The sequence below is a fragment of the Acomys russatus genome, chromosome 21 (genome assembly GCF_903995435.1).
Source record: "Acomys russatus chromosome 21, mAcoRus1.1, whole genome shotgun sequence".
Lineage (NCBI taxonomy): Eukaryota > Metazoa > Chordata > Mammalia > Rodentia > Muridae > Acomys > Acomys russatus.
In genome coordinates this window covers 46,630,566-46,658,336 of record NC_067157.1, presented here as the reverse complement: position 1 = coordinate 46,658,336, position 27,771 = coordinate 46,630,566, and the positions used below count along the sequence as shown (strand labels likewise).

The 27,771-nt window shown below is 42.5% G+C and overlaps 1 protein-coding gene across 1 annotated transcript in view; it reads right to left on the bottom strand.

The window, feature by feature from the left end:
• The window catches only part of Esr1 (estrogen receptor 1), a 124,520-nt gene that overhangs the window by 15,533 nt on the left and 81,216 nt on the right, over positions 1 to 27,771 (bottom strand). The window contains exon 3 of the mRNA XM_051164124.1: positions 13,972 to 14,105. Coding sequence (XP_051020081.1) covers positions 13,972 to 14,105 — 134 coding nt within the window. The remainder of the gene's footprint in view (positions 1 to 13,971; positions 14,106 to 27,771) is intronic.

Here is a 27,771-nt window from a genome sequence, read left to right as displayed (position 1 = left end):
AAATTCAGTAAGTAGTTTGAATCCTGTGGGATAGCAATGAGTGAGTAAAACAGTGGGGAAATGTCCCTTTTCCTCCTGTGGTTCAATGTAAACCATTACTGTGACAAGATGCGCCCAGAAACACCAGCAAGCACCATCTCACTCAGTCTCTGATCCAGAAAAGCCAATGCGAGAACTGAGAGCACATGACAAACTTATGCAAACACGTCCATATCACCCTGAGCTGGGCAGCCCGCTCAAGCATCTGCAGTGTTCGGCACCAGGCACTAAGAAGTGTCATGGTCTCTCCATCCTAATTTGAGTGTGAGAGACCCTGAAGGGCAACTCCTCAGGGAAACATGCTTGTTCTTTTCCGAGGAAGAATAGAAATGGTTGATGGTCTAGGTTTTTGTTGCTGTTTTGTGTTTTTATAACTAGTATCAAATTTCCCTATTTTCAAGTGAGACAAGTGAGCTTGTGGGTTGCATGTACCTTTAGGTGTCTCCCTCCCATCCTTCATGCTAAGCGAGTATTGGACTAGATAGAAACTCCATTGAAAAAGCATCATATAAGTGCAAAAGGCTTAGTTTATCTTAAGGAGAAGAAAGTTTACATTACATTCCAAAACCTTAGATGTGGGATTCTAGAGTTGTGTGTTTAAATGATGCCTTAAGAACAATTGGTTTGGTTATGGAACCATGTGAGCAGCTAATTGGGCTCCGTGGGTTATCAACAATATGAGAAGCAGGAAGGAGGAGGATGAAGAAGAGGAAGAGAAGGCAGAGGAAGAGGAGATGAAGTTTGGAGGTGGTTGGGTTGAGGGGAACATGGGTAGAGATTAAGAAGAAAGATAAGATCATATTTTGTTGAAAACATGTATGAAATTTTAGAGAAAAAGGAAAAATTATCTTTAAAAATATTAACTAATTTGATAGTTTAGAAATTATTTGAAGAATCAAAAGATCTCTATATGCCTATCTACATATAGGCAGAAATACATATATATGATGCAAGGCAGATAAATAGATGCATAAAAAGATGACTGATTGATAGATACAGAGAGAGAGGGAGGGAGAGAGAGAGACAGCGAGAGAGAGACAGAGAGACATATATATATATACATACATATATATAATAGGTAAATATAGAAGCAGACAGACAGACAGACAAAGTCAGCCTCATGTAAAACCCTCACATTTAAGCTGTTGAGTCATTCTTCTTTGATTAAAGCAGGAACAACAGCAGTGGGGAGCAGCTCCTGTGCACTCCGACTTTGCTGCTTCTTTGTCTCCTGTTCTCAGGTAACCCCTTCCAGAGACCTCGGCTTCAGCAGAAGGAAGGGTGAAAACTACCAGTCTCCAAAAACAGAGAAGATGAGCCATAGAGAGAAGAAAACATTTACAAAAGACACATCCAATAAAGGACTGTTCTCCAATATATATAAAAGGCTGCTTAAATGCAACCATAAAAGATCACCTCATTTAAAATAAGTGGGAAATATCAACATGCGTCTCACTAAAGAAGAGCCACAGACAGCAACTGGGTGAATAAAAAGGTGTCTAGCATCATATGAGCTTAGGAAATTATAAATTAAAACAGTAATAAAATATATCCCTTAGAATGGCTAAAATCCATAATATTGACAGTACAAAGAGCTGGCAAGGATGTGGAGGAACAGGAAAACACATCCTTAGCTGGTGGAGAAATTGTTACTGCTACTTTGGAAGGCATTTGGCAATTTCTAACAAAACATAACCAACTCTTACCAAAGGATCTAGTAATCCCACATCTTAGTGTTCACATAAGAAATAGAAATTTATACCCACACACATTTTCACACATAGATTTGTGGCAGCTTTATCCACATTTATGAAAACTTGCAAGCAAGCTTTCCTTTAGTTGGTGAATGGAAAATTGTGGTATATCCAGGCAATGGAATATTATTCACAGCTAATAGAAGATGAACTACCAAGCTATGAAAAGACATTGTAAGGACCTAATGTGACCAGTAGAAGGAAAAAAGTCAGTGTGAAAAGGCTACAAACACAAGACATTCTGAACAAGACAAAACTGGGGTGACACAGCAGATTGGCAGAAGCAGGGAGGGTGGTGAAGAAGAGGAGGTTAGATGGTTTTTAGGGTAGGGAAATCATTCTGCATAATAATAAGAAATGCTTGTTGAAAGCCACACAATACAAAACATCAGTGTCCCCCACACTCTTGGGGTGATAATGATAATTGAGGCCTATTGTTAAAAATGCACCCCTGATACAAGATGCTGACAGCGAGGAAAGATGAAGTAGGGTAAGAAGGCTGAAGATGTGTGGGATTACTCTTACACTCAGATTTTTTTGTGTATGAACCCAATCTGTCCTAAAACATAGAGTAGGGCACAGTATAAAGGAAGAAATGGGAAAAACATGTGGAGGAGACTTATTTGGGGCGGGAGGTAGGATGGCAACGCAGAGGGAGAGGGAAGGTGGAGGTATAGATAACGCTGAGGAAGTTTGAAAACTCCATAGGGAATTATGTTACTTCATGCCTATTTAAAATTACATACAGCATATATACATTTATTCATTTACATGATTATATATGAAAATTAAACAAACACATACATAGCATTTAATTGAAGTTACACAAATTGAGGTGACAGTGCTCCCTAACTAAAAAAAGTGTAGACTATCTAACAAAACCACCTGTGTCAGGTATGGGAAATCTTTGCTTGAGCTGTTGTTCAGGGGACCCCAAGAGATCTCCAAAGCAATATAGGCTATTACTGCTGCCCATGGGCCTTCCAGGAAAAAAAGAAGGTATGGCCCTATTGCTGAACTTCAGACATGGGATTTGAAGGAATTAATCTGGATCTGGCCTGGAAGCACCCTTGCTGAGGACTAGCTCTCTTAGTTTCAGAAGAAACCATGCAACCCACCAATGAAGAAAAGCAATTGTTGGCCCTACCCAACAACAAAGCCAATGAGCCATAACATGGCCAATGACAAGACATTCCCAAAGGTGTAATAGTGGCACTCGTGTCTTGGGGGTAACCAACCGTCACTAAATTGGTTTTAAAGCTTCCTTAATGGAAGGGAATCCATGAATGACATTGTAAGCTTAGCCAACTACCTGTGGCTGATGAGGCCGTGAAATTCAGATAAGAAACCAGTATTACAGTTTCCTAAGTCAATACCCTGCCTAGCTGTGTTGTATGTCTAAGTACTTGTGCTTAAACCCACAGATAAGTGTAGCTCTCAACCCTCATCAAAGCTGTGCCTTTTATAGTAGACAGAGATCATTATAGAAAACCATAACTGGTCAAAATACAGAGATCAACTGACCAGGGGTAGGGGTGCTTGCTCCCAATTAATAAGCTTACAACACAACTCCTGCACTTAAGGCTCAGGGAAGGCCACAGAAGAATGGGACAAAGATGTTAAGGGTCAGAGGTCTAGGACAGTTGCTGAAAGACAATGTCTTCTAAATAAAAGTAACAAGAGGATACAAAGTGGATGGAGGGAGTAGATCTGGGAAAAACTGGAAAAGGAATGGGGGTGACTATGATCAAGATATGTTTTATGAAATTCTCTAGGAAATAATAAATACTATACACAGAAGTAAATTCTACTAAATAGGGGAAGTAATTTTGCACATACACATGTATGAGTGTGTGTGTGTGTGTATGTGTGTTTGTGTGTGTGTGTGTGAGAGGTTAACCTCAGGAGTCTTTCTCAGTCATTTATCATTTACAACCTGAAGGCAAGAAACTATGACAGGTTCTCTCACCGAACCCGTGGCTAGAGTGCGTGGCCAGGGATCTCAAAGGCCCTCTTGTCCTCACTTTCCCTGAACTAGAACAACAAATGTTTACTGTTGCACCTTGAATATGAACAATGAAGAACAGATTCAAGTCAAGCATTTTGCAAATTTATAGTACCAGTAAAAGCAAAAATTTAAAGAAGAAAAATAATGCAAATTGCATTTTAGTTGTTGGGAAACAAAGGCTGCAAGAAGTTGAAGCATTGGGGCCTACAGATGCAAGGACTAGAAGGTGTTTCCAGAAAGCAGAATAGTTCCTCTGACTGAGTCACCCAGCTGTTAAATGTGTGGAACAGCCTAACTAGAATCCAGACCTGCCTGACTTCTGGCTCAGCACCCAAACACTACACTAAGAATTCTGTAGCTCTAAGGCTTACATGAAACCAGAAATGGCTGCCAACAGACTCACCTCCTTGGATGTCTGAGATCATTAAAATAATTTTAATTGTGAAAAATATTATGAGCAATTCTGCTTTTCAAAATAGCCCAGAGAGCTGGGTGTGGTGGTGTACACCTTTAATCACGGCACTCAGGAGGCAGAGGCAGGCAAATCTCTTTGAGTCTAAGGCCAGCATGGTCTACAAAGCGAGTCCAGGACAGAGAAACCCTGTCTATGAAAAACAAAACAAGCTAGAGGATAGTGTGGAAAAAAAGAAATTGAAGTAGCTGGCTATCTTCTATGAGTCTCTTTTTGTTTCTTTGTTTGTTTTTGAAACAGAAATTCTACAGCTCTGTCTGTTCTGAAGTTTACTGTGTAGACCAGGCTGGCCTTGAACCCACAGAGATCCACCTGCCTCTGCCTCCCAAGTTGTGGGATTAAAGGTGTGTGCCATCATGCCTGGCATCTATAAGTCTCTTAAGCTAAAGAGAGACTTTCACCAAAATGTTAACAATGACTACATTCATGTGATGGAATTAGGATGACCTGAAGACTATTTTTCTTGGTGTCTTTTTCATATTTTCCTAGTTCCAAGCACTGAGTATACATCACTTTTGCAACCCAGCAAAGAATGAAAATTCTATTAAAGCTACAAAAAGTGCCTCTAGTTGTTATTATTTCACAGACTATGTCAGCACCTGAGTTGTTGAGTGAGAAAAACACCTGGCAAATGGGGCCTTCAACAAACACAGAGACTGTTATGAAGATATTATTTATTAATTTTCTTGAACTATTTCCATCGTCTCTAAGGTGATTCTTATTTCTGAGATTCTCCAAACTTGTGGTTTCAGCAGGAAATGAAGCTAACCAATTTGTCACTGAAAATTTACCCAGTGATTTTCTTACTTGGAAAAAATCCCAACACATCATCAGTAACCTGACCTGCGTAGCTAAGTACAACAGTAGATGAGTTTCAAAGCCTGGCAATGTGGCTCCCAGAACACATCCAGAGGGTGACACAGCACCATGGTTTCTCTAGAAGGTTCTACATATTTTGCTTTCATAGAACACAGAGGCTCAATTAATTTAGCAATTCACGTTGCCTTTCCAGCAGGAAAGGCCTGTGTTTCACCTGACACGATGAAAAGAATTTTGACATTCTAGGTGTCATTCATCACTATGGTCCATGGTAATTGTAAAAAAACCAGCAAATTCCCTCCTGACACTAGTGCCTTCAGAGCCATGTCTTCTTCGGTCTGCAGATAACTGAGAGGCAGAAAATTCCCTTGATCCTTAGGGGGTTGTTGGTGCTGGGTAGGGCACAGCTGGCACCACCAACTCCCACATTAGTAGTGAAATGGGCATCTGGATTGAAGGTAGAGCCATGTGCCAAACTTTCTTCCATGCTCATCCATCATCAGACAATAGAGCAACCACTGACAAGTGCTGGCAAAGTCATGGGAGGAGCCCAGTTCTTTACCTCCAAAGGAGTCACTTATAATTATTTCCCCGAAGTTCTTAAATAGCTTGCCTTGCTCTTTGAAAATAATTGCTTTAAAAAAAAATCAGTGAGAGAACGTAACATGTAAGAGAGCCAACCCTGTGAATAGGTCGAGTGCTTGCGAGGGTAGTTTATGTTCATGGTGTCTGTGCATAATTTAGAACTAGACAGGACCTACGTATACACTGTAAAGTCCAATTCTGGTAAAACGCGGCTTCCAAAGGCGGTGCCTATGTGGTGCATGTGTCGAATCCCTGACTGTGGATGTTTAAGAGTAGCAGCAGGGGGTGGGAAGAAGGAAGCTATCAGCTCCCTAGTCATCCCGCAGCTTTCATTTGCCTGCCTCATGGTCCACAGGGCAAAATGGCTTATGTGTGCGGGAGTTCTTTCCCAGTAGATGAAAGTGTGGTCTGATGATGTCTGTGGGGCAGGAGTGTACAGATACCGATAGCTTTTCAAATTCCCATACCTATCGCTCATAACAAATGCACTTCTACTATAATGGGTTTGATCCACCAGCAGCCCATAACTGCCTACCTGTGAGATCTTCCACCCTCTTCTGGACTCTATTGGCACTACAGTCTCTCTTTCTCTCACACACACACACACACACACACACACACACACACACACACACACACACACACACACCACAGTCACATGATTAAAAATAAAAGTAAAAAATTTTAAAATTAGCTGGTTTTAATGTTTAGACATCTCCATCAAATAATCTAGTCTGTCTCTTTGTAACTCTGGCCTTCCTTACAGCCTTAGAGCTTGCACATAATGCAGTGAGGCTCTTTCAATAGTGTGATGACGAGGCTAGCCTTTTCTCTGACTCTGAATTCTTCCTAAACTGGCCACTTGAGTTTCCAAATTCTCCCGTGCTGTGCTCCTGACCCTGTCCCAAGGCTGTTCCCATACTTTCAGGAACTGCTTATTTAACAGCCCTACTTGCTGGTACCAAGAACCTATCAGTCCGTTTTCTGTTGATAAGACCACAACAGCATGGCCTGGGTAAACTACAGAGACAAAAGTTCTGTTATGGCTCAGAGTTCTGGTCCAAGGGTTAAAGGTCATGTATAATGATGGTCTTCATGATGGCAGGACCCAAAGTCTACATGGCATTATACACCAAAAGATGTGAAGTGTGCATACACCTATGTACGTACCCTGGGCCCTCCTCATGGCCCTGACTAATCTCAGGCACCTTTCAAAAGCCCATCTGTGCACATCATAGTCAAATTGACTTTCCTCCTCTTATTACCTCCTAATGGGATTGCATTTTAACATGTCATATTGAAAACCAGAACTCTGCGTGTTGTTCTCTGAAGCCTATGGGAACTTAGATTGGCATGACCATTATCCTTCACTGTCAATTTGATTAGATTTGGAATTGTCACAGAATCATAGCTCCTCTATGAGGATGTTCCCAAAACTGTGTTGCTTAAGTTAGAAGACTTGCCCTGAGTATGAGTAGCGACATCCTACTCGCTGAGGTCTGGGACTGAATTTAAAGGCGGGAAAGCAAGCTGAGCTGAGCACCAACATTCACGGGTCAGCACTTCCTAACTGGGGAGGCAGCGGTGTGACCTGATTCCTCATGTTACAGTTGCCATGTCTTCCCTGGTACAATGGACTGCACCCTTTAGACTGTGAGCCGAAGTAAGCCTTAGCTTCCTCCTGCCAGGTGTCTCCTGCCAGGTGTCTCCTGCCAGGTGTCTCCTGCCAGGTGTCTCCTGCCAGGTGTCTCCTGCCAGGTGTCTCCTGCCAGGTGTCTCCTGCCAGGTGTCTCCTGCCAGGTGTCTCCTGCCAGGTGTCTGTCACAACGATGGGAAACACAGTTCATACAGTTGACCTTCCCAGTTCTCAGAAGTGCTGAGACCTCTGAAGCCATATACAGGATCTGAGCCACTAGATCTCAGACCTGTACATGGTCTACTCACAACAGTGCGTTCATCATGCGAGTGGACCCTTCATAGTGAAGGGCGAGCGTGAGAACTGGCCTCAGAATTCCTGTCAGGAATTCATGCTGTAATAATAGTTACTATTATTTCTTCTGCTGCGAAAGTTAAAAAAAGAAACGCCATTTCTTTTATAAAGACACAAGGGAAGGCGCTTGTATTTGGGAGCCATGGAAGAAACACACTAGTGTTCACCTGTGTCCTCATGCAGAGAGCAGGCCAAGATCCTGCACTGCCTATTTGGGCATTCTCTCAGTGGCCATGACAGTTCTGAGGCCCTGGGCTTGCTGGGTAGTCATTGTACCCAACAGAGTTACAGAAGTAGCTTACCAAGGGGTTCCATCCCTCAAGTAAATAGCGGAGTGTAGAAGAACCATATCACCCAAGAGGCTTAAGGTTGCATTGTAAGCTGTCACAATGGAAAGGCTCCAAAAGTTGAGTGGACCCAAAGGATTCAGTCAGAGGGACCAACAGTGAACCACTTGCTAACCGTAAAGTGCCTTTCATCTCAAAATAATGACAATAATATGACTGTGTGGAGAGGACGCTTGGCATCACAAAAAAAAAAAAAAAGTCAAGAGACAATAGAGAAGCAGCTTCTCTGGTGTGACAACACTGGCATCCCTGACAACGTGTCCATTTGCTATTTCTAAGGCCTGTTCTTGTCAGAAACTTTCAACTGCAGAGACTTAATGAATCCTTGATGTTTAAAGTCATACGGTTTTAAAATGTTCTTTTTATCTAAATATAGAGGCCTCTCAAACTTATTGTTTTATTTCTAAACCTGAAAAATCAAAATGCTCCCAAGCAGATGTCTAATAATACGGAATACACATAGTTCAGAACTGGGGGAGAGGCTGGGGTGGGAGAAACACTCTCTATGTTGGAAACTTGTTATAATTCATCACGAAATAAATGTTAGAGTGTGGCCACTCGTGAATGCAGCAAACACGAACGGGATTTCATCAGCTTTGGCCTCATGTGCTTTTCATCAGGGCACCAGGAAAACAAGACATGCATATGAAAAAAACAGAGCAAGGCAACAGAAGGCAGCTGCCGTGCTTTTAAAATGTGTGTGTAACATGTATGCTTTTCTTCAACCTTGCCTTGTTTCCCTTAATGAACACCAACATTATACAGTTAGAGACTGTGTCACTTGGTTTCTAGAACTCTCTCTTTCTCCCTTGTGGTTTTTAGTTGTCTGTGGGTTTTAGCTCTTATTCCTTTTTAAAATCACCGTTGAGTGGTGAATGAGGTCTGATTTTCATACAAACTCTGGGGCCCCATTTCTGACCACGTCCCCTGGATGGGGAGGCCTGGTGGCACTCAGAGGAAGGATAACAGGTCACCAAGAAGGGACTCGATACCCTATGAGCATATACAGGGGGAGGAGGTCCCCCTCAGTCACAGACATAGGGGAGGGGAGTAGGGGGGAAGCGGGAGGGAGGGAGGACTGGGAGGATACAAGGGATGGGCTAACAATTGAGATGTAATATGAATAAATTAAAAAATTAAATAAAATGAATAGAGCACACACACACAAAAAATCCCATCTGTGGGAAGACTAATGTCATTGGTAGTTGAGTTTGGGATGAGTAGGTAACAGGGTGTCAAGTTTCGACAGCACAAGACGTTCCAGGAGCAACCAGAAAGCCTGCCGGTGGTGATATGCTGAGACTTGTGGATAGCTGGGATTAGCCTGTGAGTCTGGGTGAGGAGAAGAGAGGGAGTCTGGGCTCACAGACACTGTCTATGAGTAAGACAGACCGTACAGAGAGCTGGAACCGGGAACTGGAGAAGCTACCTGGGCCCAACGGGATAAGTTAGCAGAGACTAAAGTAAGAGGGGTTCTCAAGAATACAGTATACATAGTTGTAGGCGTGTGTGTGTGTGTGTGTGTGTGTGAGAGAGAGAGAGAGAGAGAGAGAGAGAGAGAGAGAGAGAGAGAAAGAGAGAGCACACGTGTATGTGTGTGTAGTGTGTGAGAGAGAGAGAGAGAGAGAGAGAAAGAGAGAGAGAGAGAGCACGTGTATGTGTGTGTATAAAAGAAAAGAGACGGCTCCAAAAATGATAGAGAACATTGACAAGTTGAATTGAAGGCTAAACTGTGCACCTTGTGCAGATGATAGATGTACATACACACAAAGCTTCGGCAATGAGTCTCCTGAGGCTTGGGAAACAGTGACACAGTAGCATTCTGCCAGAGAGTGGATTTGGAATGGGCACCAGGCTAAGAAGAGCACAAACTAGTAAGTGTCGTGCAGTGTTTCTGCAGAGCTTTGCCACTGTGGTCTGTCACCATAAGGCCAAACCCACACAATCAACGTCATTCTAACACTTAATGACACACAGTTAAGCAGCATAATTAACAAAGTCTCCAGGTAGCTGCTATGGTCCCCATTACTATTAGCCTTGAGTCTCCTCACCTCTTTGGTGTAGGAGGGCTACCTGAGGGAATTTAAAGTACCATACTCTAAAAAGCCGAGATCCACTCTATAAAAAGCCAGGTTCTCATCTCTGACGATGACAGCTTTCGTTGCCTGAGGCCTCCCGTGCTCCGTGACCTGCCATCATCAATACAATCTGAGGCGCAGAGATAGTCCACAGGGAAGGCAGGTGCTTCAGAGTGGGAGGGAGAGACTAACAATATGAAGGTTTTCCAGCCCATCCCCTGGCAATGTCCGGGAATGCTTCTAGGGTTGAATGAGGCAATGTCTGTTGACAATATGTGTCCCCAACACCATGAGAAACACAAAATGAACAATAAACCACTTAGGGAAATTGGTAAATAAGCATATAAAGAAACAGAATGATTCCTGTTAAAGAGGCAAAACACTCTGAATGAATGTAACATTTATATAACTCCTCATTGTTCCATACTCCTTCTTGCTGCATGTACTTTATTGTATATATGTGTAATAATATAAATGTATAGGTAAAAGTAAAAATAAAATAAAACAAAATCAGAATGTTCATTTGGGTATGTTTGACATGAAGATCTCAGTGAGGCTGGAAAAAAAAATCACTGAAGAAATGAGTGAAATTTTTGAGTAAAATAATAAAATCAACCAGCTTTTGAAATGGTAGGGCATGTGTTACTAAGAATTCTAGTAGTCAAGAGAAAGCAGATTTGCTGTCTGCAGGCAGTAGGTAGGTGTGTCTCAATGACAGTGACGAAGAACCGAGGTCACACTGGAGAGGAGGAGGAGGAGTGTGGTGAGGTCTGTCACCCCACTCCTCCTGAGGCTAGAATGCCTACCCTTCCCCTGACTTCTGCTCCTCGACAGGCTCCTATCCTGAGCTCATCTGCTCCCTTCCTGTTTGCCTTCCTCTTGGACAGTGTCCAGCTGGTTCTCAGGAAGACTTGAAGCTGGCGTTGATTTTTTTGCTAAGCCTTATCTGGATGAACCAAGACCACCTCTCTCCTTTGATGTGGTACCGGTGCTTGTCCTATGGATGATCCTGGCCTTTGGTAAGCAAGTAAATCATTGCCAGCTCACACAGAAATTGTGTTAAACGTCTTCAAAAACAGCCATGAAGAGATCTTCTGTGGAAATTCTGGCCTTTGGAGATCCTCTTGCGACTTGCACAAAGACATTCTGAGGAGGCCCTCAAAGAAACCCTTCATTTCTCCCGATTCTGCCTCAAAACCAAGGCCACTGGGAACAAACCTTCTCAGAACTGGGCCTCAGACACTCAGCAGAAAATGAGAGGTTCCTCCCAACCCCCAGGCTTAGCCAGAGATGGGCGGGCAGCTTACAACTGGCTTTCCTGAATCCCAGCCAGCATGGTGGTGTGGCTTCTGTCAGAGATCCCTGGAGTTACTTACTTTATCATTTGTCTCCTGATAGGTCAGGAGTTGGCCCAGCTCAAAAGTTGTGAGTTGGTTTAGGTTTTAGAAACATCTGGAACTCCTTCAGTTGTGTGTGTGTGTGTGTGTGTGTGTGTGTGTGTGTGTGTGTGTGTGTGTGTGTTGGGTATGTGTGGGGTGGTAACTTTCCTGTGGCATTTTTTTTTATTGCACTTTTATTTCTTTTTATTTCTCAGTACTGGCCCATTGTGTCTCAGAGTCTCATCCTGTTTCACTCTGATTTTCCACGAACAATAGCAGACACTAGGAACTGTGCAAGGCACAGACCTGTCCTTCCGGAACACAGCTCACGTCTGTGGTGAGGAGAGTGGTTTTGTGTGTTGGGGCCGGGCAGCTGCTTCTGCTTTGTCGCAGCTCTCTTGGAGCCAGTTCTGTCCTTGATGGCACAGATAAACTGCTCTCCATTAGCTCACGAAAATTTAGCTATGAACTCTGCGGTACACAGTGCCTCTCTTTGCCAAACAGTGTCCCACTCCTTTCAGAGCAAACATGTGCACAGAGCTTCTGAGACAGAGGAAAGGGACAAAGACAGAGCACGAACGCTTGTCGAGTGTCACAAAGACTGAGCTGGGAAGCCAGTTCTGCAGTAGAAAAACACAGTATGAGGCTGGGTTGTAAAAATTCAGAGCTCACAAATCTAGGGTCCTGTCTTTAATTTTTGCATAATATTAAGAATATACCCACACCGTCATAAGAACAGCAACAACGAAACTGCAAGAAAAAGCCACTCGGATATGTGGGCAACAGTTTTCATGACCACGAGTATCCACTGTGCTCCTTTTACAAGTCTGAATGATCTACTTACTTCCTGTCTTGGGTAATCTTTTCTGATTAGAGTGGGACTGGGGAAAAAAAAGAAACTTCCCAACACTTGTTAGGCATGCTGTCTCTGAAGTTAACAGATTGCCTACATGCGGGCTGTCCACATATGCCAGCCCTACACTGAAGAAGAGTGGGATCGGGACCTGGCGCTGTGCAGACGAGTGGCTCCACTCCCAGAACCGTCATCCAATAAAGAGCCATTGTGGGATCTGGCCCCTTCAACACGCAGGACAAACGGCTCAAATGAAAAAGCACAAAGCACCTGAGTGGGACTAGAAACTTGAATGGCGGGTAATCACTTCCCGAGTGCCCATCGCCTCGTATTATTTCCTCATGGAACTTCCACTCCACAATTCAGCCCTTGCCTACTGTAGCAGTACCAATTTCCATTTCTCGGTTGATAAGCGAAGATGATTGCCATGATAACTATTAAGGAATACGGGTGTCGAGAGTTGGTGGGGAACCAGAGTGGAAAATTGTCATAGGAAGTGGGAAGGGTCTAGGGCTGGTGAGGAGGAGACAGACCTCAGACCTCGTGGGGAAAGAGCCGATTCTCTGTGTGTGTGCAACCCTGCTGTCTCTCTGCACTTGAGAAATCTGAGACCAAGCATGACGGGGTGAGGAAGTGAATCAGGCTGAGACTTGAGACAGATGTGATTTCTACTGGAGGGTGGCATTGAGATCCAGCAAAGTGGGGCTGCAGGTCAAAGATCCCAGGTTAAGGGCATGTGCTGCGCAGCGGAGAGGGAGTTTGAGCCTGTTGTGCCGATCTGGATACCACTTAGAGGGGCTGGAAATGGGGAGAGTGCTAACTCAGGCTGAGCCACGATTCCCATCTGCGTGACCTGCGGTGACTCCCTGCATCTAACTATCAACCATCCTCACAAGAGAGATATAAGGAGAGGAAAGGAAAGGAAAGGAAAGGAAAGGAAAGGAAAGGAAAGGAAAGGTAAGGAAAAACAAAACCTCAGCGGCTCCTAGCTAGGCTTCCTCAGCTGAGTCCTGCGTAGGGACAGTAGTGGAGGACTATGAGCCCCTTAGCGTAAACAAAATGCAACATTGTTAGCTGCACTCCTTATTTCTTCATGAGGACTGTTTGGTTTGTTTGTTTGTTTGTTTGTTTGTTTCTAAATCTTTAAGCCAAGCATATCTTTAGCTAATCAGTTTAACCAGATACATGTTCTCTTTATTATCTTGAAGATATTATTTTTCCTATCAGTGCTAGGCACTGAACTCAGAGCCCTGAGCATGGCTCCATGTCTGAGCTGCACATGCAGGGCCCATGTCATTACATGAGCATCCCTTAGTCTCGCTCCAATTTAGTGTGTATAACTCTCTGCAGATACACAAATGAGCAAAGAAAAGTAGCCCCATATTGCAAAAGGATTGGGAAATACTCCAATACGAGGTCAGGAGTCGGTGTCAACCATCATCTCTTCATGCACCACATTTGGTCGATATGGTTCTTTGTCTCTAATTACAGTGATGATGGGTTATTTGAAATATGTGTCATTTCTTTCAATGTACACAATTTTACTTTATATTGAATAAACTGGATCTAGTTAAGGAAAGAAAAAAAAAACAAGTAAATATTTCTCTCAGAAGCCCAGCATTAAATTCTCTCTGATTAGCAACTCACCAGAATTAAGCAAAATGATAGATTTGAGGCACACAAACTCTTCGCCTTGCAGGTTCATCATGCGGAAGCGAGTCGATGTAGCCAGCAACATGTCAAAGATCTCCACCATGCCCTCGACACATTTACCCTGATTCCTACGGAAGCAAATTTTAAATAGCATTAAGGTGCAGAAAAACTTCTGTAAGACATAAGGTTCATATTCGCAAACTGCCCCGCCCCCAGCCTCAACTCTGTAGCGACCATTGGCAGCCCACTTTCTTTTGGCAAGTGCAACCACTCATTTAAATTTGAGAAGACAAGACAGAAAAATGTTTTTGGTCCACAAAGCCTTAAAATAATTACAAGAGTTCTGATGCTCAATGGCCAGATCTGCTGTGTTGAATGTGGAGTTCTAAGGCTTATGGGTAAGCAGAGATGCTTGAGGTTTGGGTGCAACTACGGACTGCTGCTGTTTTAGACATTGCACTTGTTAGAGGGATGGCGAAAGATGCTGAGTTCTAAGGTGCTTGTGGCTTTCCATTAATATACAGTGTCTCCCAATGTGTCTTGAGATACTCTTGAGGAGGAGGAAAACTCTAGCAGCTATAGACCATGTGGTTGGCCTGGGGTCACTTTGCTACACGGGATGGCAGGTGATGGCTAGCTTAATCAGTGGCATTCAAGGTCATCTTAAGAGATTCAAGATTTAATCAGGAAGTGAGAATCCATAATTGGGAGAGAGACAGAACTTCACATGGAAGAGCAAAAACTGGTGCGCAGGGCTTGAGGAGGAGAGAAGGAATACATTGGGAGGAATTAGAAACTGTCGGCCAACGACATGCTCCATATCACTTGGGGGTGAGTCAGGCTTTTATCTTGTACTATCAAGAATTTAGCCTCAGTGTTGACAAGTAGTGAGCTAACAAGCTCAAAGGGCTACTACAAGCATTCATATCTTCTCTATGGGGTTGTTTGCAAAATTAAATGAGATACTATCTGTGAAAGAAATTCATTCATTCTGAAACATGCTATATATGAAGAACTGAATGTACAGGAAGAGGTTAAAGTTGGAACAGTTTTGCAGACGCAAGCAATGATAAGACGCCTAAGCATTTCAAACATAAACATGAATGCATTGCTGAGCATTGAATTTTGTCTCTTCTCTGAGTTCCCCACTCGGGTTAACACTGAGCACAGTTCTCTGTAATCATGTGTCCTCTGATGGGGACACATTCTGAGAAGTGCATCATTAATTAGACAATTTTGTCACCATGTGAACCTCATAGAGTGTCCTTAAACTAAGATAACTGTGATGTTACCAAGGGAGATACTCTCGGGGCACCGCGTCATACACGTGGTCCACTGCTGACCAAAACACTGTTAGGCAGAATGTGATGGAAATATTTCTTTACTGAAATTTAGTTTGCCTTCAAGCATCATGCTGGTACAACAATTCATTCAGTCATAACCTTCATATTTGTCTCTCATGTGTACAGGAAGCTAAAACACACTTTTAGAATTGGAATTCCTAGGTGAGAGGATATGCATGCTCTTCATTTTGGTGAGCTACTTAAATATAACATTCAAAAGCTTATGTCTATAAATACAAAAATAGATAGAAAAAGTCTTTTCCTTTTTTATCCTGGTTTATATGTAGGTTCTCATGTACTAAAACATGTTTTACCATCTGAGCTTTACTGGAGTCCCATGTACATTAACATGGTTTTTGTCTCTGACTATTTTACCCTTATACTTTACTTACATTTTCTCTCAGGGTTATTGTTCTTGTCCATATTGATTATTAAGAACTCTCTGTGTATTATAGCAATTAGTCTCACGTGAGAGATATTTTGGTTTGTCATATATTTCTTTTAATTTTGTTCTTGGCATTTTTTCTACAAAAACAACTTTCAAGAGGATCTCTCTTCATTCTGGTAGCATTTAAAAATTATCTTATGCTTCCTTCAAGTTGAAATTGTGCACTTTTTTTGGTTTCAATCTTTGGTCTTCTGAGATACATTCATTTTTCTGACAACTCTTGAGATATAACTACATACCAGACATTCATCCATTGACAGAACAGAATTCATCGGCTTTCCATAGGATCACAGAGTTGCGTGACCAGCCTTTGGAACTATTTTTGGTGCAACAGGTAAGATAGGATTGAGCATACTAATTTTCTTCCAGGTAGCAAATAATTTCTATTACTGTCACTTATTAATCAAAACACTGTTACTCACACTGACTGAAATATGCAGGGTACTTCCCATATATTCATTCCTGTCCAGCAAGGTTAATGAGTTGCTCTTTCTCATTTTCACATCGAAGAATTTAGACCCAAACTGGTAAGTGAGCCCCTAAAGCTTTACTGACCAGAGAAAAGAATACTGACATAATTTCTCTTCTTTTCCTTTCTCGCTCTATTTTAGCTCATCCCACAAGGCTTACTGGAACTATTTTTATATTACTTATTGGTCTAGATATCAGAGTAAGTAGGACAATAGACACATGGGTATGACAGCACACCAAGAATGGAAGAGAAATAACAAGGAAAAAGATAAGTACAACGCCATGGATATATTCCCTTCAAAGGTATATAGAGCCTCTACATACATAGCAGGTTCCCCACATGCAACCTGGGTATATAGTCCAGCAACTGGCTTAGTATGCTCAGACTAAAGTTTTTAAGTATTCGTATGCAATGGAGAGTTCACACACAAGGGACAGCTCTTAAGTATCCAACACAGAAATACTGACAAATAGAGGGATGTGTCTTCAGGAGTGGGGGTTTGCCATTGAACTTGAGTATCAGAAATGCCACATGTATTCACTTTGACTAGAAATTCGGGTGTCAGGAGTTCAGTGTAAGCAGAGAGGGACCTTTGAAAACCAGACTCTGGGATGAGACCAGAAGTCACATGGAAGTCTCTCTTGGCCTTGGTTACACAGTGCAGAGTACAGGTAAATTGTGTGTGTGTGTGTGTGTGTGTGTGTGTGTGTGTGTTACATAGTTGAATTTTTAAAAAGCAATCCATCTTCTTTCTAGTGAAAAGAATAAGCAAGGGTGGGGGAAATGTTTGTGGGATGGAGCTTTAAAAATAACAAGTCACAGCCAAAATAGAGAAATGTTCCTTTCTCAGCAGACCGTCTCTGTTTATGTAACAGACTGCACAGCAGCAGGGGGAGAGCCTGAGTGTGGGAGGGAGCCGGGGCTCACCTGCTGTGAGCAAAAGTTCAGCTCAGAAACTGAGAAAGGAATGGCCTACCAGTTCTCCCTCCTCAAAAGTCTCCCACATTTTCCCATGAGGAGATTTTCTTAACTCCTCCAGCCCCTGCTCCCAGGCTACCCTGCTATTCCCACCCAGTGGTTATAACTTGGAGATACACAAGACTTGTTCCTCAGTTACTGTTCGAGCTAGAAATGGTGCACTTCTCAGATTCTCCTTGGCATTCTCCTGTGTGTGCATATGTGTGTGTGTGTGTGTGTGATGTGTGTGTGTGTCTGTTTGATATGTGTGGTATGTGGTGAGTATATGTGTGTGTATGTGTGTGATGTGTGTGGTATATGGTGGGTTATGTGTGTGTTCGTATGCACATGTGCACATGTAGCATATGTGTGCGTGTATGCATGTGTGATATGTGGTGTATGGGGGTATGTATGTGTGTATATGTGTGTGATGTGTGTGGTGTGTGGTGTGTATGTGTCTGTGTGCATGTGGGTGCATGTGTGAAATGTGATGTATGGTGTGGTGTGTGCATGTGTGTGATGTGTGTGTATGATGTGTGTGGTATTTGGTGGATTGTGTGCATATGCACATGTGAGTGCATGTGTGTGCATGTGAGTGCATGTGTGTGCATGTGAGTGCATGTGTGTGCATGTGAGTGCATGTGTGTGCATGTGTGTGTGATATGTGGTGTATGGTGTTGGGTGTGTGTGTGTGTCTCTATGTGTGTGTATGTGTGTGTATAATGTGTGTGGTATGTGGTGTGTGTGTGCATGTGTGTGTGCATGTGTGATATGTAATACATGGTGTGGTGTGTGCATGTATGTGATGTCTGTGTGTGATATATGTGGATTGTGTGTGTGCATATGCACGTGTGCATGTGTGTGCATGTGTGGTATGTGGTGTATGGTGGGGGGATGTGTGTGTGTGTGTGTGTGTGTGTGTATGTGGTATGTTTAGGGCATGTAGAGTGAGCACACAGCGACCACTAACCCCAGAGGCATAATCACAGTGTCCTGCCTGCCATATAAATAGACATGTTTCATGTTTGGGACTCTGAGTGTGAAATTTGAGAGCTCCTTGGGGAAGAATCCATGCCAGGAAACTGAATGGTCCGCACTGTGCCATGAGAGGCTAGAAGAAGTTTATGCTGACATCTTCATAAGAATGAACTCCTTCCCCCTTTCAATGGGAGCAACTCTGTGCAGACACTAGAGCCAGCTACCTCTTGTGAACTAAATGAAAGTCACGCACTTCCATGGTCCCATTGATATGATCAGCTCATCCCAGAATGTGGGCTGAACCCTGATGACTGGGTGATGGTGTGGCACCTATGGGCCTTTCCTTGGAGTCAATGCTTGGTGATCCAGTTAAGCCATGTATCAACCGGTGGGCCAGCACAAATGTGTGGCCACCAAGGGCAGACTCTGGTCACCTGCCCGACATAAAGCAATCCTGTTGGCTGAAGTCCTGGCATATTGTGGCCAGAGCTTCTTTTCAAATCCCTGCCAGAATTCTCTACACTAACATCAAGGATAAAAATCAGTCTAAGGCACTTAATTTAGTTTTCAAGTGAACAGATTCCCAAGGCGTACGAGAAATGGATGATAACTAAGAAGATAGAAGTGACAAGATTAGGCTAAATCCATCAAATGCTCCTGAGGCTGAGAAACACAGGGCATGGAGGAAAAAAACAAGTTATATTAAAAAAAAAAAAAAAAGCACAGCATCAGTCATAGATCAGAGGCAGGGTTAGCAGGCAGACCAGCCTATGACTCCCACTGTGAGACGTGACATCCTGCAATGGCCAGCTCTACCAGCCATCATATCAGTGTGCCTTTCAGCGCACCTCAGAATCCCCTTGTGGGGAGCTTTGTTCTGTCACTTATGCTCTTCAAATGTGGTCCGTTTGCCCTTAAGTCATGAGGGAAGGAGCAGAACTTGAGAGAGAATTAGCTCATAGCATATTCTGGACAGTTCTCCTCTATAAAATTGAAAGCCTGTTTTTCAGAAGGCACCACTTCATCCTTGTGAGAAAGAAAGAGCTCTAATGACCAAAGCTGCACTTGTACATCTTAAAGAAAACTCATCCTACAGAAAATAAAGTTCTCTTTGTGTAGAAGGAAGTTGGCAAGTGGAATCTGAGAAGGCCTAGGAGATCAACTATAAGACATTTAATTTAGTTGTCTTGAAAACAATATGTACAGCATGGACACAAAATGGGGTCCCAAGTGAAGAAGCCATTTAAAAATCAGCAGAGGTGAGATCAATTGTATTTAAAAACCTGGATTTCTCATGCTTCTTGATCTTTCATGAAGCACATGATCTGAAGTATGCTGATTGCATGAATATTCATACACTTGAGTGATGTGCATATGTGTGATATGCAAGAAAGTTATGAAATTGGCATGTGATAAAATACTGAAAGGTACAGACTTTTAGAAGAAGGCGATTTAGATGCTGGAATCCAGCTGCCTGGGTTTGAATCCTGATGACACTGCTTACTAACTATGGGGCTTGGAACCAATTACTCTATTTGTCCCTGACAGAATATAGAGACAGAATCATCCATATTGGACTGGAAGTTCAATAAGAACTATCTAAGCCAAGGCAGAGTAAGAAATAAGTTGGCACTTGACGAAGAATAGAACCATACACAATGCCTCTTTTTATAAGGCCACATCACCAGGACACAGCAAGAGAGAGTCATGCAGCTGTGCCACAAAGTAACTGCTCTGAAAGCACTTGGAAGGCAAGCTGCATTCCTGGAGGATGATGGAAGGCAGCGGGCTCTATGCCACCACTAGGAAGGAAGTACGCAGATGAGTGCAGATAGAATTGAAATGATCGTCAAGCAAGAACTGAAGGGGGATGAAGGGAAACCAAAGACAAATGGGTTTGCAAGTATGTCAGTGCTAACCACTCCTGTCTCAAAGGAAGTATAAAGAGATGAAATTGAGGAGGACCTTTGAGCCTGAAAGACCTAGTAGGACTGCTCAGCTTCCAGCATGTAGTCAGCCTACTGTGCCCATGGTTCCTACACCTGCACACTCAACCAACCCTCTACTGTATTATCAGCCTGTGATGGAAACCTGTGCTGAACGTGAGGTTTTCCTGCTGGCCATTTCCCCCTAGATAATACAGCACAGTAACTACTTGCATGGCATCTGCATCTTTAGACACCATACAAGCTCTAAAGATGGGAAAGAATGTGTTGGGCTATGGGATAGGCTATATGTAAATGCCACATCATTGCATACAATGACCTTGAGCATCTATAGATTTGGGGATTCTTTAGAGTTCCACTGTGTGACAACTCTCCCTTAGTGTCACGGCAAAGGGTGACACACACACACACACACACACACACACACACACACACACACACAACCTTCCGAAACACACTTATTGTTTCAACATCTTTAAGGTGGTCAACAACAGCCTATATGAAGGAAGCTGAATGACTAAGAAGTAAATAAAAATGCCAGAGTCTTGAGGCCGCAGAGAGGCCCCAGTCAGTGGGGCATTAGCCATGTAACTACAGGGACCCAAGTTCAAACCCCAGAACTTGTGTGAAAAGTTAGTGTGGTGGTGTTCTTATAACCTCAGTGCTGGAGGCGGTGGGTGCAAGAATGTCCCTGGGTCTTACTGGACAGCAAGACTAGACTACTTGGTAAGTTCCAGGCCTGTGTCAAAATAAGGTGAACAGGGGGTCTAACACATGATATTTGCGTTCTCCCTCTGGCCTTCAAACACACACACACACACACACACACACACACACACACACACTCACTCACTCACACAAATCAGACTTGTAGGTGAAGAAAAAAACTCTTATACACTGTCAGCAGTAGTACCCTGGTAAAGCATCTATGGAGAGCAATCTGAAGTTCCCAAAACAAATGGAAAATAGAGCTTCTATATGACCAAGTAATCTCACCCCTAGGCTTGTATAGATATATGCCTATATACCTGCAGTCTCTTGTTCTTTTAAACATAGCTCACAGTAGCCAGGAGATGGAAGCAATTAAAATTCCCACTAACCAATGAATAGTTAAAGACAATGTGATACATATAAATATCTATTCACAATGGAATACCACTCTGCCCTAACAACAAAGGAAATGCTGTCATTTTAAGCAACATGGATGAACTGGAAGGACATCACTTTAAGTGAAATAAGGCAGGCGCAGAAAGACACATGTCACCAAACTCCACATGCATGAGGAATCCAACATTGTCCAGTTCTTAGAAGCTGGGAGGAGAATGGTGGTTGCCCAGGCCTTGAAGGGGGAACGTAGACAAAGGACTAAAGGTTCAGTAAGTAGAAAGAATATGAGAACTGTGTTGAACAGGAAGCAGTGCATGTATACAGGAAAACTGCTCACCACCACAACAGATAACTCTATGAGAGAACGCTTATGTTAATTAGCTTCATTTAACCATTCTGCAGTGTACACATATCCCCGAACTTTATGTTGTACACCATAGGCACATACAAATTTTATGCATGTCAATTAAAAAATATACTATAATCAAAGAAAATTAGCAGTCTAGAAAACTATGTCTAAAAAAAAGAGACTTTAGGTGCTTTTACATTTCAGCATATGGAACTGTCTCAAGAAGCCATCTGTGTTCTGAGACAACGGTCTTACCAAGCAAATGGAATGCCTGAACTACAAAACAAAGCTTTTGACTGTTGACATCTCAACCATCGTCAAGTCTTCACTGTGCACTGACAGGAAGTGCTGTGGCTTCTGCCTGTGCACCAGGTCAAGCACCTCACCTCTGCTTCAGCTTTGACCAATGAGGACAGACGAAAGAAAGAACCTGTAATAGGGAATCATAGGGAAAAAAGGATCTCCAGAATACTTACATACTGAATGAAAAACCTGAGAGTTTCCCTCAGGGAGCAAATTAAGGACCAAAGAGCTTTGTAACCTGTCAGAGCAGAAATCCCCCCATGTCTACCCATCAGAGTCCACAGATCCTCTAGAAGGGGAAGATGGAGCCTGCCCATCAATCACACTCCACCATTTCTTAGGAGGAAGAGATAGAGCCTGCCCTTCTTCCAGTTTTCTGGATGAGCATTTTTGTAACAGCAGTTTTATCCTTGTTTCTTCCCTGGCAACTCGGTGTGCTTGTGAGTGAGGCTAGCAAACTAGAGAGAAAAGGGCACCATTGAGACATCTTTGTATGGTGTGTCTGGATGTGCCCTGCAAGCATTTCAGTGTGTCGGAGGGCATGCTCTGTGTAGAGGATGGGTATTTGCTAGCCAGAAGAAAACTGTGACCCAAGCTATGGCTCACCAAATGCTTTCCCTTGCCCTCTTAGATTTCCTTTCAGACAGCATTCCTCCATCTTCTTGCGAGGAAGGATAAGAGTGTCACTATGTTCTGACCAATGGAAAATGAGAAGAAGCTGTTGAAATGATCTCTGTAATGAACGTCAATTAAGACACAGGCATGTGTTTCCTGATCTTTTCTTCACCTCATACCTTAATCTGGAGCACTTAAGGCCTAATAGAAGACAGAGATGGAAACTAGAAGATTCTGGGCATCTCAATTATAAGGTTACAGGCCAAAGGAGATGCTTATACTGAGCAATAATCTGGACAAGAAACCATTACTATACTCAAGTAACCAAAATGTTAGGAGTGTCTGTTCCTCTCTGTCCCAACTCAAAAAAGAAAAACACCTGGAACACAAAGATGTATTTATCTCTGTAGACATTGCTACCAAACAGCCAAAGAGGTGTAAAAACCATACCTACAAAGACCTCTTAATATCTAAAGGGACATTGGGAAATGGTGGGTCTGGATCTCAGAAAAACATATGCACCTGTAGATGAAGCCTTGAACATTTCTAGAATGGAGGGAGCACACAGAGGAAATGAACGACATCATCTCGAGGCAACATAGCCAAGAGGAAGATAATTCAGCTGAGAACACGTGGGAGTTAGAGTCCAGGAGATGGAAAGAAGCAGGGAGTGGGGACATCTCAATGCAAGAAGATGGTGTCGGCATTGTTGACATTTCAGAGAAACCAAGAAAGCCAGGCATGAGTCTATGGGCCAGAATTGATGATGTCCCTGGGGATGGGAAAGAAGAGTACACAGCAAATGTTGCCCAAGGCAGGAGACAGGTTCTTGGATAATGCACTGAGGTTGAGGTAGATATTCTAAAAAGTAATATCAAAGTGATCGATAACAGGACTTGAGATGAACTGGTAAAAAATAAAATAAAATAAAACCATAGGTCATAAGAACAGGAGATGATCAAGATACATTACATGCAGATACAACTTTTTCAAATACTAAATTAAAGATAAAAAAACAAGGGGCAATAATCGCAAAGATCAAACAGGCTCAGTGGGGGTGGGGTAAGATAAGGGGATGTCTTGGAGCTTCCGGCTCTGCAGAGAGGCCTCTTCTGTCTCAATATACTGAGGCTCCCAAGGCAACACTTCTAAAGTCAGGGGAGAATTTCTTAAATGAAAAGACAGACCTTAAAGTATTGAGATGAAAGTCCCCATAATTAGAACAAGGCATAGTATTAAACAGCTGCTTCCAAGCTGGCAAACAAACAAAATAGAAAATTACTCTGGGACATTAGTTTCTGACTCTTGGAAGGTCCTTTAAGCTTTGAGGCTTTTCTTCTAGATCCTATGCTGAGCAAAGGCAATGGTATGGAAGATGTAAGGATGAACAGGATTGATGATCTCTCTATAAGGGAAGTGTGTGTCCTTGGTGGTCAACCTTCAGTCAGCCCACATGGGGACCTATCAGCCTTGGGAAAGCTGTATAGTCATACATGAGTGCCCTTTAACAAGGGTGCCATCAGGTGTATGCCAAGGAAAACGAGTTACAAATACAACAATAGCTACCAAAACCCATCAGCCCTCTTAGAGAGGGCACATTGAGATAGAAAATTAAAGGGAAAATGGAATAAAATAAATACAAACAGGAGGCAATTTTGAGAGTATGGCCAGAGCATCATCTTCTTGGGGTTATTATGGGAAAATGGAGATAACTATGTCTCATGATTCATTTAGGAGGATTGTGTTTCGAGTGGAAATGATTCTTGGTCCATTACCTTGATAAGAGTTGCTATGAGACAGCGAGAGCCAGGCCCTGCTCACGGAGGATGGTGAGGGGAGTAAATGCATGGAGTGATCCAGCAGTGGTTTAAAGATGCTGACTCTCGAAATGCCCCTCCAGAGGCAGCAGACCATGTGGAGGGAGCCGGGGAACAGGGCCATGGGAGGGAACAGCCCAGCATTCGTCTTCTCTTAGTGTGTGCCTGCAGTTAGCTTTGTTGCTGTTTGTTGGTTTGATATTTAAAACCCGAGAGAGGCCAGAACTGAGAAAAACCAATCAACATAGGGTCTCAGTGAGGAGGTCTTTAATGAAATGAAAGGATGGAAAGAATGTGCAATGGAGTCATTTAGTATAGTGAAGTTCATAGTCATTGAAAATAAAGAAAATAATATTTTTTTTTGGTCAGAGAATGTAAATGAATATTTTCCATTTGAGAGAGAAAGAGAATTCACCTTCTAACATCTGCCTTATGGGAGCATAAACACCATTACTAAAGACTTCAGCTATTATAGCCACCCACACACACTTTATTCCCATCTAGTGCCTTCCAGAATGAAGGTCTTACCACTCTGACCACCAGTCACATCCTGATGCCGGGACAAGAAGATCTTCATCTCTTTTCCCTTGTTCTTCCCTACCATCCCCAAGTGTGGAAAGCGGCCTTGCTGGAGTCACTGTGCACCTTCACCAGACCCTGGTCACAGAGGACCGATAATTGATACCGCTATGATTCACCCAGGAGTACTCTGAGTTTATGTTAACGTAAATGGTTGTTGTGGAAATCACATATCAGGGAATGTTATATTGACCTACTGAAGGATGTGTCTTGACATGAGCTTCAAACATCCACAAAATGTTCAATTATCTTTATGAAGCTTCCTGTTACACAGAAGTAAAAGCTTCATGGACATCTTTGGTATTTACTCTTGATGTACCAGGGGAATTATAGTTAAAGTGCTCTTAAGCAGAGAGATATTGTCTAATAGAAAAAAAGCATCAACATGCATTCTTTTCTTACACTTTTGGGTGATAAAGTGGCAAAAAGGAGCTGGAGTTGGTTATTGTAGATGCTTCTATCAGAATGGGTAAAATGCACTTTTGGGTTTGAACTGTTTGCCAAAGGGAGATGGGATTCCGCACTTCTGTAGAAAATGGCCCACTTGAGTTTGCTTGTTCAGTTTAGATACTTTGCGAGCTAAAGCAAATGCCTGGATGAAAATCCTCTCATGGTTGTGGAAGATCAAAGATCTGGGTGAAAATAGATTTGGTCAGTCTTTGACAATGCCCACGTCAAGTATGGACCATGAGAAAGACTGTCTTAGTCAGTCACCTTTCTTGGGATGTTTGAGAATTTTACAAAGTAGGTGTGTTTCTCTCCACTCTCCTCAGTTGAGCCAATTTGGCTAACTGGAATAAAGGCGAATGAGTGAATGAATGAATGTGGTTTTATATATATGGGAAGGGTTTCTGGATTTTGATAAACCAACCATTGTTTTGCAAAAGAAAATACAATTAATCACTTTATTTGTTCATTAAAGCAATTTTGTTTGAGCTTAGTTTTGTGTGCTTATTATATAGGCCAAACTCTCTGATAGGCCTTAGGAATATAAGGAGCAATTTAATTTAGTCGCCTCTTCATTCATCAACTAACAAGTCAGGTAGCTTCTGTTGCAGGCTTTTCTGTTCTACACTGATTTTGCTTTCAAGTGACTCACAGGGCAAATGTCTCCTTAAGTCTGTGCCACAGCAAGAAAATAAACTTCACACTATTGTAGCCTAGTCACTCCATAGGCAAAGTTCTCACCCACTGACTTACTGACGAGTCCCATGCTTCTCCTAGATCCTTCTTTGGTCCTTACAGTAAAGTGTGACAGGCAGATAGCAGCCAGGTGGCTGTACAAACAAGATCATCCCTAATTATTGAGAATGAACCAAGCGAGTCAGTAGGTGGTGCTGAGCACGCTTGTCCTTGAAGAGGTAACACACAATCTGAGGCTTGACTACTATGTTTTGAAGTCACATGGGTATATGTTTTTTTCAACTGGAACAAATAAGTTTTTATTTTGACAGTCGATTTGACAGGAGAAGGTGCTCTGGCTTTGAAAGTCAATAAGAAGACTAATAATGCCAGAAAAATTTTTGAATGAATTTATAATCTTCTCACACACCATTTCCCTCCTAAGCTTCCCAACCTTTCCATGCTAAAGGACCTCTGAATTCTGTGCTCACACGTCAAGCATTCAGCATCTTCCCTCCAGCTTGCCGCTACTATTCTTTCACTTCATTTCTTTCCTTTTCTGTAACTACAAATAGTCTTTACCTTACGTCAACCATGAGGTCTCTGATTTTGCTCATTGGTTTCTTTTTCTGTTGTTGCTTTTCTGAGACAGGGTCTCAATATGCAACCCAGGCTGGCCCTGAACTTGCGATGCTCCTGATTCAACCTCTCAAGCACTAAGACCACAGGCGAGTTCCACCAAGTGTAGCCGTGCTGTCCAATTTCTAATCCATAACAGCTTCAGCTCATGTTCCTTAATCTGAGTTTTAGCCAAAGGAAAGTATAGATATGAAAGAAATGCACTGCCTTGAAGAAGACTGAGCGAGTAGATCCCAGAGGAGGAGGAGAAGTGCAGACTCAACTGCCAATGCCAATGATAACTTGTTTTGAAATTCTTTCTGTATGGAGCTACTGATATGAAAGTATATTTTTAAAATATCTCTTTTGATGATGTTAAGATCCAAGGGTGCAGTGGTCTTGTATCAGGCAACAATATGTAGTCTTGTGTAACTGGCAAGGAGCACAGTGATGGGTAGGAGTGGGATTTCGATTATGGTTCTCTTGTCAATAGATGATTGACCCATTGGGAGCAATTCTAGAATCTCTTGTCTCAAAATTAGGAGGCTCAGAAGAATGAATGACTTTCAATTTATCTTTAGAAGCAAGGTCTTCTTAAGCAATACGTAGCCTTCCAACTATAAAATAGAGGCAAGATGCGTCTTTGTTGGAAGAGCTGAGAAAATGGCCAGTGACTCAATTTTTCCTCTTTTCTCCAAGGCAAGCCCCTCAGCCACTTCTGGGAAATTCCCACAAAACACAGTGTCAAAGTGTCTTATTCCAATCCTAAAATGACCTGGTGATTGGATAAGTACAAACATAAAAATCAAAGTCTTCAAAATGATACTTAAAATACAGAGTCCAAATACCATGGACTCACTAGCTTTCTTGAGAAATAAATGTGTTCACTCCTTAGTTCTTCAGTCACTAAGTTTCATCCCTGGTGATCATACTCCTTAAAATACTCTTTCTCATTGTCTCATTCTTTCAGTGCTCAAACCTCAGTGAAGTTCCTCAACCAGTCCCAGCAACAATGATAAAATAACTATGACATTTACATTTATTGAGTTGAAATGAGATATTAATGAACAGCCTAGTTATGAAATAGCTATTGAATCCTTAGAAACACCAAGAGAAAGGTACTATTCCAGAAAAGAAAAC